We start from the raw sequence: 13,369 nt of genomic DNA, 5'->3' as shown, positions 1-13,369 counted from the left end.
TATTTCTTTGAACTCCATTTTGTACTTCGGCCCCTTTGTACCTAAGATGGTGCTGGGAATGGTGACTTTGTACACTTTTCACTGAAGTCTTGTGTTCCTGTACTTGAGAACGTGTGAAGATAAACCTAATTTTAATTCGAACTTGCAATGGTTCTATCAGAAACAGCCTCTTTGGCTCAGCAAGGCAATATCAGTGCTTTACTCTCTCTCTCTCTCTCTCTCTCTCTCTCTCTCTCTCTCTATCCCCACTAGCCCCCCCCCCCCCCCCCCCCACCTCTCTCTGTCCCCTCTCTCTCTCTCTCTCTCTTTGCTTCAACAATAAAAGCAGAAGTTGTTGGAAAAGCTCAGCCAGTCTGGTAGCATCAGTGAAGAGAAATCAGAGTTAATGTTTTGGGTGGCGGAGTCACCAGTTCTGAGAAAGGGTCTCTGGACCTGAAAAGTTAACTTTGATTTGTCTTCACAGATACTGCCAGACTTGCTGAGCTTTTCCAGCAACTCTGTTTTTGTTTCTGAGTTACAGTGTTTGTTTGGTTTTTATTTAGTACTCTCTCTCTCTCTCTGTGCTTACCTTGCATCTCCTTTAATATTGTTATTTTCTCACATAACTAATTCTCATGCAGAATCTTTTGGCAACAACTTGCAGCAAAGAATTTTGCATTCTGCGATCATTTTCCAAAGTTCCCAAACTCACATTTAATTCTTTATTCTTAGCTTAAAATTGTGTCATCATATCTTATCAATCAGCCTGGAAATCCTCGTTATCATTTTATCACTTTAACTCTGGCTGCAGGAAAGAAAACCAAACTTCCTCTGTCTCTTTTAGTAACAGTAACACTTACAGCATAGTCACATTGTACGCAATTTACACTAGCCATTTTCATTTTCCTTTTATATGCTTTCTATAATAATGAGTTGGTTACTCTGTGTCATTCCATCCATTATTCTTAGCTCCCAATACATCATTCCATACTTCATGCTTTTTTACATTGAGCTCCGTGCATTATCCATCTCAAACTCTTGGAAGCCTTTGTGTAGTCCTTGAGTCTGTTTACTGCTATCATCATTTTCCATCAAAGTCTGCCATACCCTCAGGTCTGGTTTTATCAACAACTACTGTACCTTCAATCCCTAAATCCAGTTCATTGATTGTATTTGGCAACCGAGACCCAGCATGAGACTATGCTTCTGCTGTTCAATATTTCTACCTACATCTCCTTCAACACTATTTTCTTGGCCATAACTCTATCATTAGAGTACCTTAACTATTGCTTGCTAATCTACATGAACCACATCCTTCACTTTGAATCTATTCTGTTGTTTCTCCAAACGATATTGCAAATTTGATTAACCACAATTGACATATGAGAAATTCATGGTGAAATGCTGTAATAATTAGTTTTGCAGGTGTTTATCTGGTATATTTATCAAAACAAAAAATGTTATGATCTGTTTTTTTTCTTATCTCTTGTTTTAAAGAAAGGTCCTGTCCTCTGGTATTGTCTGCCTTTTCAGAGTTTTGGAAAATCAGAGTACGATACTTCAGCAAGGCATTTGATAAGGTTCCCCATGATAGGCTCATTCAGAAGGTCAGGAGGAATGGGATTCAGGGGAGCATAGCTATGTGGATACAGAGTTGGCTGGCCAACAGAAGACAGCAAGTGGTAGGAGAAGGAAAATATTCTGCCTGGAAGTCTGTGGTGAGTGGTGTTCCGCAGGGCTCTGTCCTTGGGCCTCTATTGTTTGTAATTTTTATTAATGACTTGGATGAGGGGATTGAAGGATGGGTCGGCAAGTTTGCAGATGACACAAAGGTTGGAGGTGTCGTTGACAGTATAGAGGGCTGTTGTAGGCTGCAGCGGGACATTGACAGGATGCAGAGATGGGCTGAGAGGTGGCAGATGGAGTTCAACCTGGATAAATGCGAGGTGATGCATTTTGGAAGGTTGAATTTGAAAGCTGAGTACAGGATTAAGGATAGGATTCTTGGCAGTGTGGAGGAACAGAGGGATCTTGGGGGGCAGATACATAGATCCCTTAAAATGGCCACCCAAGTGGACAAGGTTGTTAAGAAAGCTTATGGTGTTTTGGCTTTCATTAAGAGAGGGATTGAGTTTAAGAGTCGTGAGATCTTGTTGCAGCTCTATAAAACTTTGGTTAGACCACACTCGGAATACTGCGTCCAGTTCTGGTCACTCTATTATATGAAAGATGTGGATGTTTTGGCAAGGGTTCAGAGGAGGTTTACCAGGATGCTGCCTGGACCGGAGGGCTTATCTTATGAGGAGAGGTTGACTGAGCTAGGACTTTTTTCATTGGAGAAAAGGAGGAGAAGAGGGGACCTAATTGAGGTATACAAGATAATGAGAGGCATAGATAGAATCGATAGCCAGAGACTATTTCCCAGGGCAGAAATGACCAACACGAGGGGTCATAGTTTTAAGCTGTTTGGAGGAAAGTACAGAGGGGATGTCAGAGGCGGGTTCTTTACACAGAGAGTTGTGAGAGCATGGAATGCGTTGCCAGCAGCAGTTGTGGAGGCAGGATCATTGGGGACATGCATATGGTCACAGAAACTTGAGGGTGCATACATGAGGATCAGTGGTCGGCACAACATCGTGGGCTGAAGGGCCTGTTCTGTGCTGTACTGTTCTATGTTCTATGTTCTATGATACTGTACTACTTCTTCCCTTGATCCCTTCAAGGACATTTGAGGTCCTCACAGCTTGTATACCTTGGTAATGATAGCAGTAACAGGAGCTCTCGATTTCTGTTTTTTATCATGTATACAAATGGCCAACGTGGCCCTTCATAAAGCCTAATGAAGGAGATACTAAGAGAGTTAAGCAAGAACTTGATTAAAGAAGTAGGTAATTAGTGAAATGGAAAAATGGAGCGAATAAATGGAGGCAGGGAATTGCAGGTCATGTGACCTAGGCAGATGAATGGAAATATTGGGGAAAAGGAAGAAAGGAATGCACAATGGGTGAGAGTTGAAGATAATTGTTCTCTCTCAGAAGTGTGACGGTCCAGAAATCCACAATATTCCACCCAACCAAAGCAAACATGCTCAGCACAAGTATCTTCCCTTTTAAGGTACACAAATGTAACTTGCAGCAATGTTAAATGGACTATCCCAATCAAGGTTTCACACAGCAAAGTAAAAGTAACAAGAAACAAATACGGAAAAGCTCAGCAGGTCTGGCAGCAGCTGTGGAGAGAAATCAGAGTTAACATTTCGGGTCAGGTGACGCTTCCTCAGAACGCTAGGAGTAAAGAAAATATTGTTTTGAGTAGAAAGTTTTGTGAGGGGAGTGGGAGATTACAGAGGTAGGGCTGGACAATGTCAAGTGTTGAAGTGTTGTAGATCAAGAGAGCATGGGGTAATGTGTGAGCAGAACACGGCTGGGGGTGGGATGTGATGGCAGAATTCGGCATGATCCCCGATGGGAGGATGGCTGGGGCACTGTTGAATCAGCTGAGTTTGGAGGTGACAAAATCATGAATGGTGGTTTCTGGGACAGAGGAGTTGAGATAAGAAAAGAAATGGAAGTAAGTGGTCTTTAGGACAGAGGCAACTCAACTTGAAGCCAAATCAAAATCTGTGTCTGCAAACAGACTGTTTCAGCTGAGACAGTAACTAATGCAATTGGTGGCAAAAACATGATGTTTTAAGGATTTATTTTGCCAACCCTCCCGTCTCAAAACTTGTTCCTTGATTTCCTTAGGAGTCCCATTGCAATCATCATTAACTTGTAAATATTCTCTCATAACACTTTGTAGCTTTTCCAATTTTCTTTGCAACTTTTTACATATCAGTTCTGATTTACATTTAATCTAGACTATAAATATTAAACACTGTTCCTACTGTTACAATCTTAATAAAGACCAGCCATTTTCTTAAAAAAAACCAATATCCCAGTTAATTATTCAAATATTGATGCCATAAAAAATTTAAAACACAAGAATTTTTAATATAAAGGATTTAGACAAAGCAAACAATTAGCATTATTTTTGAAAATCTCTTGTACTCTCCATGCCAGAAAATAAACATGAATTGGTCAATTATGAACTAAATTACTCATCAAAAAACAGATACAACTAAGACAAATCTAAGGAATTGGCTGAGCAATTTACTTAGAATATAGGGAGTCAAAATCAGTCACAAAAGGTCCTCCAAACTCTGTCTTCCTCACTCCCTCCACAGCAGCAAACCACATCCAACCAGAGTCCCATGGGCATAGTCCCGAATAAAAGATATGTGGAATGTTCTCAGCTTGGTGTGGAAGACCAATACTATCTTCAAGCAACAAAAACAGTTGCAGAACTGAGTAGTTGCTCATTCTCAGCTTCTAGATCTGGCTTCTGTTTTCTTCAGCCTGCCTGCTCTGCACATTTTATATTTTCAAGTAGTTTCAATCTCCCCAGAAGTTAGTTTCCAATCTCGGCTACAATTTTAGTTTCTCTTTGTGGCTGCTTTTTTTTCCAGTTAGGGTCCATCTAAAACAAAGTAAAAGCTCTCAAAGCACAAATACCATCACGTTGACTACATAGCCAAATTTAAGTTAATTTTCCTCTTCAAGCATGAACTGCTCCCATTTCCTCTTCCATAACAGGAATGCATTGGGCCATGCAAGCTTTCCATTTCCTGTATTAATACTGCCTATTTTTGGTCTGCAGTTCTAGTTGATCATTTGTATTCCATTTTAATCCATGCCAAATCCATGCTAAAATTTTAAATTAAATACCCTTTCTTTTAATAATGAATCCTATTGTGGTCAAATTTTCCCAAAAGTACCCCTACTTTTGGCTTGTCTATTTTCACTGCTTTGTGATTCAGAACATGATCAAGGATCACTTCATTTCTTTAAGTGTAACAACCCAGTGACTGTGGGAGGATATGTTCTGAATGCACTTCATAATTTCTGTACTTACATAGTGAACATTACTGCACTTAGGACGGCCGACCCAAGATCTATATTAGTAGGTGGTACTGGGGCTGAATGGTGGGTCAGTGGTTAGCACTGCTACCGCACAGTGCCAGGGGCCTAGGTTTGATTCTATGCTTGGGCAACTGTCTGTGTTGAGTTTGCACATTCTCCCCGTGTCTGTGTGGGGTGTCTCCTGCAGGCTAAAGGTGTGAAAATTGTAAGAACAACGGAGTTTGTTCAAACAATAGCACAGCAATGAGTTACAATTTTAACATAGAGAGGGTGCTAGCAAGAGAAAGGGTGGGTAGGACGATGATAACTGGGGCTTAGGAGGAACAAGATGAATATCAGAGGAGCATGAAGATTGTATCAATTAAAAATAAATATTATTTTTGACAGAAATTGTATTGTAAGGGAGATGCTGGAGGCTTGAGAAGAGAATTCATTTTTAATTCCACCTGAGTAGATGATGGTGTAAGAGCATCTTTGAGTGGAAAAGAGCATGTATTGAGACCTTGGGTAGGTGAGTTTCTTTCTTGAGGAGTAGACAAGGTAACGGAAACCAGCTAGCTGGAAGCAACTTTATCATCTGAAGGAAAAGTGGAGTTCTCTTTGAAAACAGGAGAGATTGTGAGGTCAACATTATAAATAAAGCCTCAAGATGGAGTGAAGGTCTTCTTAATTTATTCATTTGTGGGATGCAGACATTGCTGGCTTGGTCAGCATTTATTGCCTGGCCCTAGTTGTCACTTGAGAAGATGGTGGTAAAATGCCTTCTTGAACCATGAGGGAATTCCAGGGTTTTGGCCCAAGGACATCGAAGGAATGGTGATAAATTTCCAAGATAGGATGGTGAGTTGAACTTGCAGCTGGAAGAATATACAATCAAAACAGTAAGTGCTGGAGAAACTCAGCAGGCCTGGTAGCATCTGTGGAAAGGAGTAACAGAGTTAATGTTTTGAACCTGGGATGATCTTCTTTGAGTTCTGAAGAATAGTCCTCTTGGATTTGAAACAGTTAAGTCTGTTACTCTCTCTCCAGCTGCTACCAGACCTGCTGAGTTTCTCCAGCAATGTCTGTTTCTATTTCAGATATCCTGCATTCTCAGTACTGTGCTTTTTATTTGAGGGAAATGTTTTAGTTGAGTGTGCAAGGCATGTTTAGCTCCAGTTAAACATTTTGGCAACCTTTTTATGTATTCATATTTTAGATGTGCACACAATGTACCTGCTCCTAACACCATTTATACTATTTAATGTTACCCTTTATTGTAGAGACCACTCTCCAAGCTTGATTTTTACTTTAAGTTGATTTCAAAAGTCTGCTTTCAGGTGTTTTGTGCCCACAAATGATGGTGCCCATTTGTTGCGTTTTGCTTTCTCAGTGTGGCTTCTGTTGATCTTGTACAAGGTGACTTACCTGGAGGTGGTGTTTTCCTTCTCAAACCCACAGGTCTCTGCGCTGAAAAGCTACATGGCGTACACACTAACCCCAGATCCTGCAGCACTTGTCGGCTCAGCCCAGTGCTGCGTCTGTAAAGTGGAGCTCTCTGTATCTGGTCAGAATCTCCTCGACAGGGATGTCACGTCGAAATCTGATCCATTCTGCGTCGTGTTCATGGATATCAATGGAAAATGGTCAGAGGTAGGAGAATAATTATTGTGCTGTCTGGATAAAGCATGTAACTTCAGCCTGCCTCCGTCAGTTCATAAAAATAGTTTTGAATGAGTGCGGTTTCCTTTTGAAAAAGGTCTGACTGGGGAAACTTGGCAGAAAATGGAGATGTGTAGAAAGAGATGAAGTGACCAAGGCAAGAGACGGAAGATTAAACCTTTACCTTGTACTTTGTCCCATAGACTGAGAGATATTCAGTCAGCATGCGTAATAAATTAGTCCACTGTGTTCCCCCCACCCCCCGGCATTGAAGCCAGAGCGTTACTGACTGTTGATGAGGACCCCCCCCACTACTTCTCACATAATCCCTTTCCCTTCAAGGCTCTATAGTCTCTCTCCTTGCTCTCCCACAACTCTGTTAAATATTTTGTGGCCTCCCTTCACAATTTCTATCCCCTCTGCACCCCAGCATATTGCCGCTAATCACCACAACTGAGTTGCCCAACTTCCCTCCCACAGCAGCACCCCTGACAACTCTCCCTTGTCTTTTAATGGAAAGACCCTCAGAAATGCCTTCCTGTCTTGACCACCTCAGGACAGACAGGCCTAACTGGTGGCTGATCAGACCCCTGACTGGTCTCTGTGCAGCTCTCTGACTGACCCATTGTCTAGACTGCAGAGGTACCATCTCACAGATCCTGATTGCGATAACCCCCTGGATCAAGTGACTAACTGTCCTCAAGCCCCTGGACTGACATCAGTGGCTGATCTTGATTTACTATACCCAGACACCCACTCCCCCTCTGACTGTAGACTGTCTCCCTTGATTTGACTGACAATTCTACTCCTTTAGAAATTGAGAAATGGTCATTTTGTTGAGGAACGTGAAGTGTGCAGGCTGCTGGTACACGATGCAGCTGTGAGAGAGATATAGAGTTGTAGAGCGACGTGACTAATAGTTGCTGACAACCAGGGTGAGTTACTCGGTTTTATGTCAGCACTAAAGAGGCGAGGCAGGACTGAGAGCATCTAAGCTCTGGATGAAGGGGGGAAGCAGGGCTGGGATGCTGTCAACATCAAAGTGAGTGAGTGCTGAGAGAGCAAGCGACCAGCCCTGAGAAGCAGCCTGATCCATTTCACGTCGCGAGTGTCCTTCCCCCCCGGGCCGACTCTCCTTGCTGTTCGAAAGCTGCCAGTTCATTCCAAATTCCAGCACTGAAGTACAAAACTCTCTTGGATGTGAATTGATGATTTGCCAAGAGGGTGCGGCGAGGGTGGGTGCATGTCAGATGCCAACATCCTATTGGTGGTAGGCGATCATTGCCCAGAGTGTGTTCTGAGATATGGTGCCAAGTATCCAAGATGGAAGTCGACAGATACCCACTCTGACTTCTATGCCGGGAATTGTAAATGTCTAGTTTCTATCCAATGGGTGGGAGAGTAAAGAAACTGTATATTTATGAGGGGAGGTTAGCTGGTAGTGCATGCTAATACATGCAGTAGGCCTCTCATCACACTTACTCGAAAATTGGGACTTCTTGCTCTTGAAGTTGGAAGCTCCTTTCTGGAAACCTCACCCAGTTTTCCCAACTGTCTCACTATGGCCCAAACTATTCATTTCCTGTGATCATTTTGTCTATCAAGTACCGAAATCTACTGAATTTTCCTTATTTGATTCATCTGGAAAATTCACAATCGATTCCCAAGCTTGATACAGGCAAATTTAATATTTCTTAAGTTATTTGTGTTAGAAATGTGGGAATTACCTGGCACAGCTCTATCTATTGTCCAACTCTTGTTAGGCCAACTTTTTTGAAGGTTAAAGAGTGTGGTGCTGGAAAAGCACAGCCAGTCCGGCAGCATGAGAGTCATAGAAAGGAATCCCTACAGTGTTGGAAACAGGCCCTTCAGCCCAACAAGTTCACATCAATCCTCTGAAGAGTAACCCACCCGGACCCATTCCCTTATCCTATATTTACCCCCTGACTAATGTACCTAACCTTCACATCCCTGAACATCCTGGGCAATGTTGCTTGGCCAATTCATTTAACCTGCACTTCTTTGGAATGTGGGAGGAAACCCGCACAGACACAAGGAGAACATGCAAACTCCACACAGACAATTGTCCAAGGCTGGAATCAAGCCTGGGTCCCTGGTGCTATGAGGCAGCAATGCTAACCACTGAGCCACTGTGCCACCTTATAAGCACTTATGCTCAAAATGTTGCCTGTCCTGCTCCGCGGATGCTGCCTGACCGGCTGTGCTTTTCCAGCACCACACTCTCGACTCTGATCTCCAGCATCTGCAGACCTCACTTTCTCTGATGTTTTTGAAAAGCTGGTTGTAATTTATCCCAATGGAGTGGCTTGGAGGACCACTTCAGTGTTAAGTTAAGAATCAGAGCTGAAAATGTGTTGCTGGATAAGCGCAGCAGATCAGGCAGCATCCAAGGAGCAGGAGAATCGACGTTTCGGGCATGAGCCCTTCTTCAGGATGCTGATCATCAGCATCTGCTGTCCTCACTTTCTCCTTAAGTTAAGAATCAGTCATGTTGGTGAGAGACAGTTGACACCTATAGTCCAGACTTATGCAGACCAAGCAAGAAGATGCAATGAGTGAATTTGTTTTGTTAGTAATTAATACTGGTGTTTCCTTAAAGTAGAAAGACCGTTTTATTTCTTCAGAAGTAGTTCTTGTGAAGGTTAATTATCTTCTCTGATTATTTTCTGTATTGCAGAGTGAGAGATAAAACAGTTCTATAAAGATACAAACTTGTAAATTTGCACTTTAATCAGTATTTTGCAGACTGTGTTTGTGTTCCCTTCAGTTGTATATAGCTGTTAGCTGTTGGAGAGTGTCTATCTGAGTTCATTATTGAAGAACAGCATGGCGTTCTTTAAAATAGAAAAATGACCTCTGGCAATTTCACAGAGGTAAAATCAAAAAATGTGACACTTAGTCACTCAGGGCAAGTTATAGAGTCATATAGTCACAGAGATGTAAAGCATGGAAACAGACCCTTCGGTCCAACCTGTCCACGCCAACCAGATATTCCAACCCAATCTAGTCCCACCTGCCATCACATGGCCCATGTCCCTCCAAACTATTCATATACCCATCCAAATGCCTCTTAAATGTTGCAGTTGTACCAGCTTCCACCACATCCTCTGGCAGCTCATTCCATACATGTACCACCTTCTGCGTGAAAACATTGCCCCTTAGATCTCTTTTTTATTTTTTCCCTCTCACCCTAAACCTATGCCCTCTAGATCTGGACTCCCCAACCTGCCCACCACTGAGGTCAGGCTCACCGGTCTATAGTTCCCTGGCTTGTCTTTACCGCCCTTCTTGAACAGTGGCACCACGTTTGCCAACCTCCAGTCTTCCGGCACCTCACCTGTGACTATCGATGATACAAATATCTCAGCAAGAGGCCCAGCAATCACTTCTCTAGCTTCCCACAGAGTTCTAGGGTACACCTGATCAGGTCCTGGGGATTTATCCACCTTTATGTGTTTCAAGACATCCATCACTTCCTCCTCTGTAATCTGGACATTTTGCAAGATATCACCATCTATTTCCCAACAATCTATATCTTCCATATCCTTTTCCACAGTAAATACTGATGCAAAATATTCATTTAGTATCTCCTTCATTTTGTGGCTTCACACAAAGGCCGCCTTGCTGATCTTTGAGGGGCCCTATTCTCTCCCTAGTTACCCTTTTGTCCTTAATATATTTGTAAAAACCCTTTGGATTCTCCTTAATTCTATTTGCCAAAGCTACCTCATGTCCCTGTTTTGCCCTCCTGATTTCCCTCTTAAATATACTCCTGCTTTCTTTATGATCTTCTAAGGATTCACTCGATCTATCCTGTCTATACCTGACATATGCTTCCTTCTTTTTCTTAACCAAACCCTCAATTTCTTTAGTCATCCAGCATTCCCTATACCTACCAGCCTTTCCTTTCACCCTGACAAGAATATACTTTCTCTAGATTCTTGTTATCTCATTTCTGAAGGCTTCCCATTTTCCAGCCATCTCTTTACCTGCGAACATCTGCCTTTTGAAAGTTCTTGCCTAATACCGTCAAAATTGGCCTTTCTCCAATTTAGAACTTCAACTTTTAGATCTGGTCTATCTTTTTCCATAACGATTTAAAAACGAATAGAATTATGGTCACTGGCCCCAAAGTGCTCCCCCACTGACACCTGCTCTGCCTTATTTCCCAAGAGTAGGTCAACTTTTGCACCTTCTCTAATAGGTACATCCACATACCGAATCAGAAAATTGTCTTGTACGCATTTAAGAAATTCCTCTCCATCTCAACCTTTAACACTATGGCAGTCCCAGTCGATGTTTGGAAAGTTAAAATCCCCTACCATAACTACCCTATTATTCTTACAGATAGGTGAGATCTCCTTACAAGTTTGTTTCTCAATTTCCGTCTGACTATTAGGGGGTCTATAATACAATCCCAATAAGGTGATCATCCCTTTTGTATTTCTCAGTTCCACCTAAATAACTTCCCTGGATGTATTTCCGGGAATATCCTCCCTCAGCACAGCTGTAATGCTATCCCTTATCAAAAATGCCACTCCCCCTCCTCTCTTGCCTCCCTTTCTGTCCTTCCTGTAGCATTTGTATTCTGGAACATTAAGCTGCCAGTCCTGCCCATCCCTGAGCCATGTTTCTGTAATTGCTATGATATCCCAGTCTCATATTCCTAACCATGCCCTGAGTTCATCTGCCTTCCCTGTTAGGCCCCTTGCATTGAAATAAATGAAGTTTAATTTATTAGTCCTATCTTGTCCCTGCCTGCCCCGATTGTTTGATTCACTTCTGTTCTCAACTGTACCCGTCTCAGATTGATCTCTTTCCTCACTATCTCCCTGGGTCCCACCCCTCCAGTGGGCGGCACGGTGGCACAGTGGTTAGCACTGCTGCCTCACAGCGCCAGAGACCCGGGTTCAATTCCCGCCTCAGGCGACTGTCTGTGTGGAGGTAGCACATTCTCTCCGTGTCTGCGTGGGCTTCCTCTGGGTACTCCGGTTTCCTCCCACAGTCCAAAGATGTGCGGGTTAGGTGAATTGGCCATGCTAAATTGCCCGTTGTGTTAGGTAAGGGGCAAATGTAAGGGTATGGGTGGGTTGCGCTTCGGTAGTGTGGAGTTGTTGGGCTGAAGGGCCTGTTTCCACACTGTAAGTAATCTAATCTAATCTTACTAGTTTAAATCCTCCCAAGCAGTTCTAGCAAATTTCCCTTTCAATTTAGGTGCAATCCATCTTTCTTGTACAGGTCACTTCTACCCAAAAGAGATTCCAATGATCCAAAAATGTGAATCATTCTCCCATACACCAGCTCCTCAGCCATGCATTCATCTGCTCTATCCTTCTATTCCTGCCCTCACTAGCTCGTAGCACTGGGAGTAATCCAGATATTACCACCCTTGAGGACCTCCTTTTTAAATTTCTGCCTAACTCTCTGTTATATCTCCCTTCAGAATCTCACCCTTTTCCCTTCCTTGTCATTGGTTCCAATGTGGACAATGACCTTTTGCTGGCCTCTCTCCCCCGTGAGAACATTCTGTACCCTCTCTGAGACATCATTGATCCTGGCACCAGGGAAACAATACACCATTCTGCTTTTTCTCTGCTGGCCACAGAAATGTCTTTCTTTACCTCAGACTATAGAATCCCCTAACACAATTGATCTCTTGGAAGCTGACATACCCCTCGTTGCATTAGAGCCAGTCTCAATACCAGAAACTTGGCTGTTCGTACTACATTCCCCTGAGAATCCATCACCCCCTACATTTTCCAAAACAGCATACCTGTTTGAAATGGTCCACAAAAGACTCCTGCCCTAGGTGCCGACCTCTCTTACCCTTTCTGGAGTTAACCCATCTATGTGACTGTATCTGAGACTTTCCCCCTTTCTATAACTGCCATCCATCACATACTGTTGCTATTGTAAATTCCTCACCGCTTCTATCTGTCTCTCCAACTGATCCACGCAATCTGATAAGATTCGCATCCAACAGCATTTATGGCAGATATAATCCGCAGTAACCCTTAAACTCTCTTTAAACTCACACATCTGACAAGAAGTACATATCACTGCAAAGGCCATTTTTGCTCCTTTACAATCTGCAGACCCAGAAAATAACATCATCTTATTCCTCTCCAAAATAATGCCCCAGGTTAAATTAAGAGCTATGGCTTATATTTTAAGTTTAGTCAAGAGACTTATCTCCAAAAACATATAATCAAGAAAGAACCCACTGTATTCACTAATGCAGCCTTTCTCTTGGACAGACGTAAAACAACAATTAAGTTATCTGATTCTGTGTCGTGAACTTCACCCAAACCGGATCCTCCAAGATTAGTTGTGAAATTCACTGTTTGTTAACTTTCCCAGATGCACTCCGATGTCCAGCGACACATGAATTCAAAAACAGCAAAGGCAGTAAATTGTTAGAAGAGTTGAGATAAAAAATTGGTTAAAGAGGTGGGACTCAAGGAACACATAAAGAAGAAAGGCATGTGCAATGCCAGAGGGATGTGCAAAGGTAATTCATGAGAATGTGACCTGAGTAGATAAAAATGTAGACATCAGAGAGAGCAAGGAGCCAATGCACAGGATTTGGGATAAGAGTTTGAGGGAAGGAATTTGGAGGGTTAGAGGAAATTGCAAAGATTGGGGAGGGACAAAGCCAGAAGGGATTCCAGCATGAATAATAGAAAAGATAAATTTGAGATACCTGGGGGACTTACTGCCCAGATGAAGAAAAGAGACAATGGCCTACAGTTTATTGCAAGTGCCTC

The 13,369-nt window shown here is 42.7% G+C and overlaps 1 protein-coding gene across 1 annotated transcript in view; it reads left to right on the top strand.

The window, feature by feature from the left end:
- The window catches only part of cpne2 (copine II), a 261,372-nt gene that overhangs the window by 34,429 nt on the left and 213,574 nt on the right, over positions 1–13,369 (top strand). The window contains exon 2 of the mRNA XM_060837772.1: positions 6,381–6,572. Coding sequence (XP_060693755.1) covers positions 6,402–6,572 — 171 coding nt within the window. The 5' untranslated portion in view covers positions 6,381–6,401. The remainder of the gene's footprint in view (positions 1–6,380; positions 6,573–13,369) is intronic.

This window comes from Hemiscyllium ocellatum, chromosome 17 (genome assembly GCF_020745735.1).
Source record: "Hemiscyllium ocellatum isolate sHemOce1 chromosome 17, sHemOce1.pat.X.cur, whole genome shotgun sequence".
Taxonomy (NCBI): domain Eukaryota; kingdom Metazoa; phylum Chordata; class Chondrichthyes; order Orectolobiformes; family Hemiscylliidae; genus Hemiscyllium; species Hemiscyllium ocellatum.
Note: the sequence above shows the minus strand (reverse complement) of the source record. Positions and strands in the feature narration are given on the sequence as shown.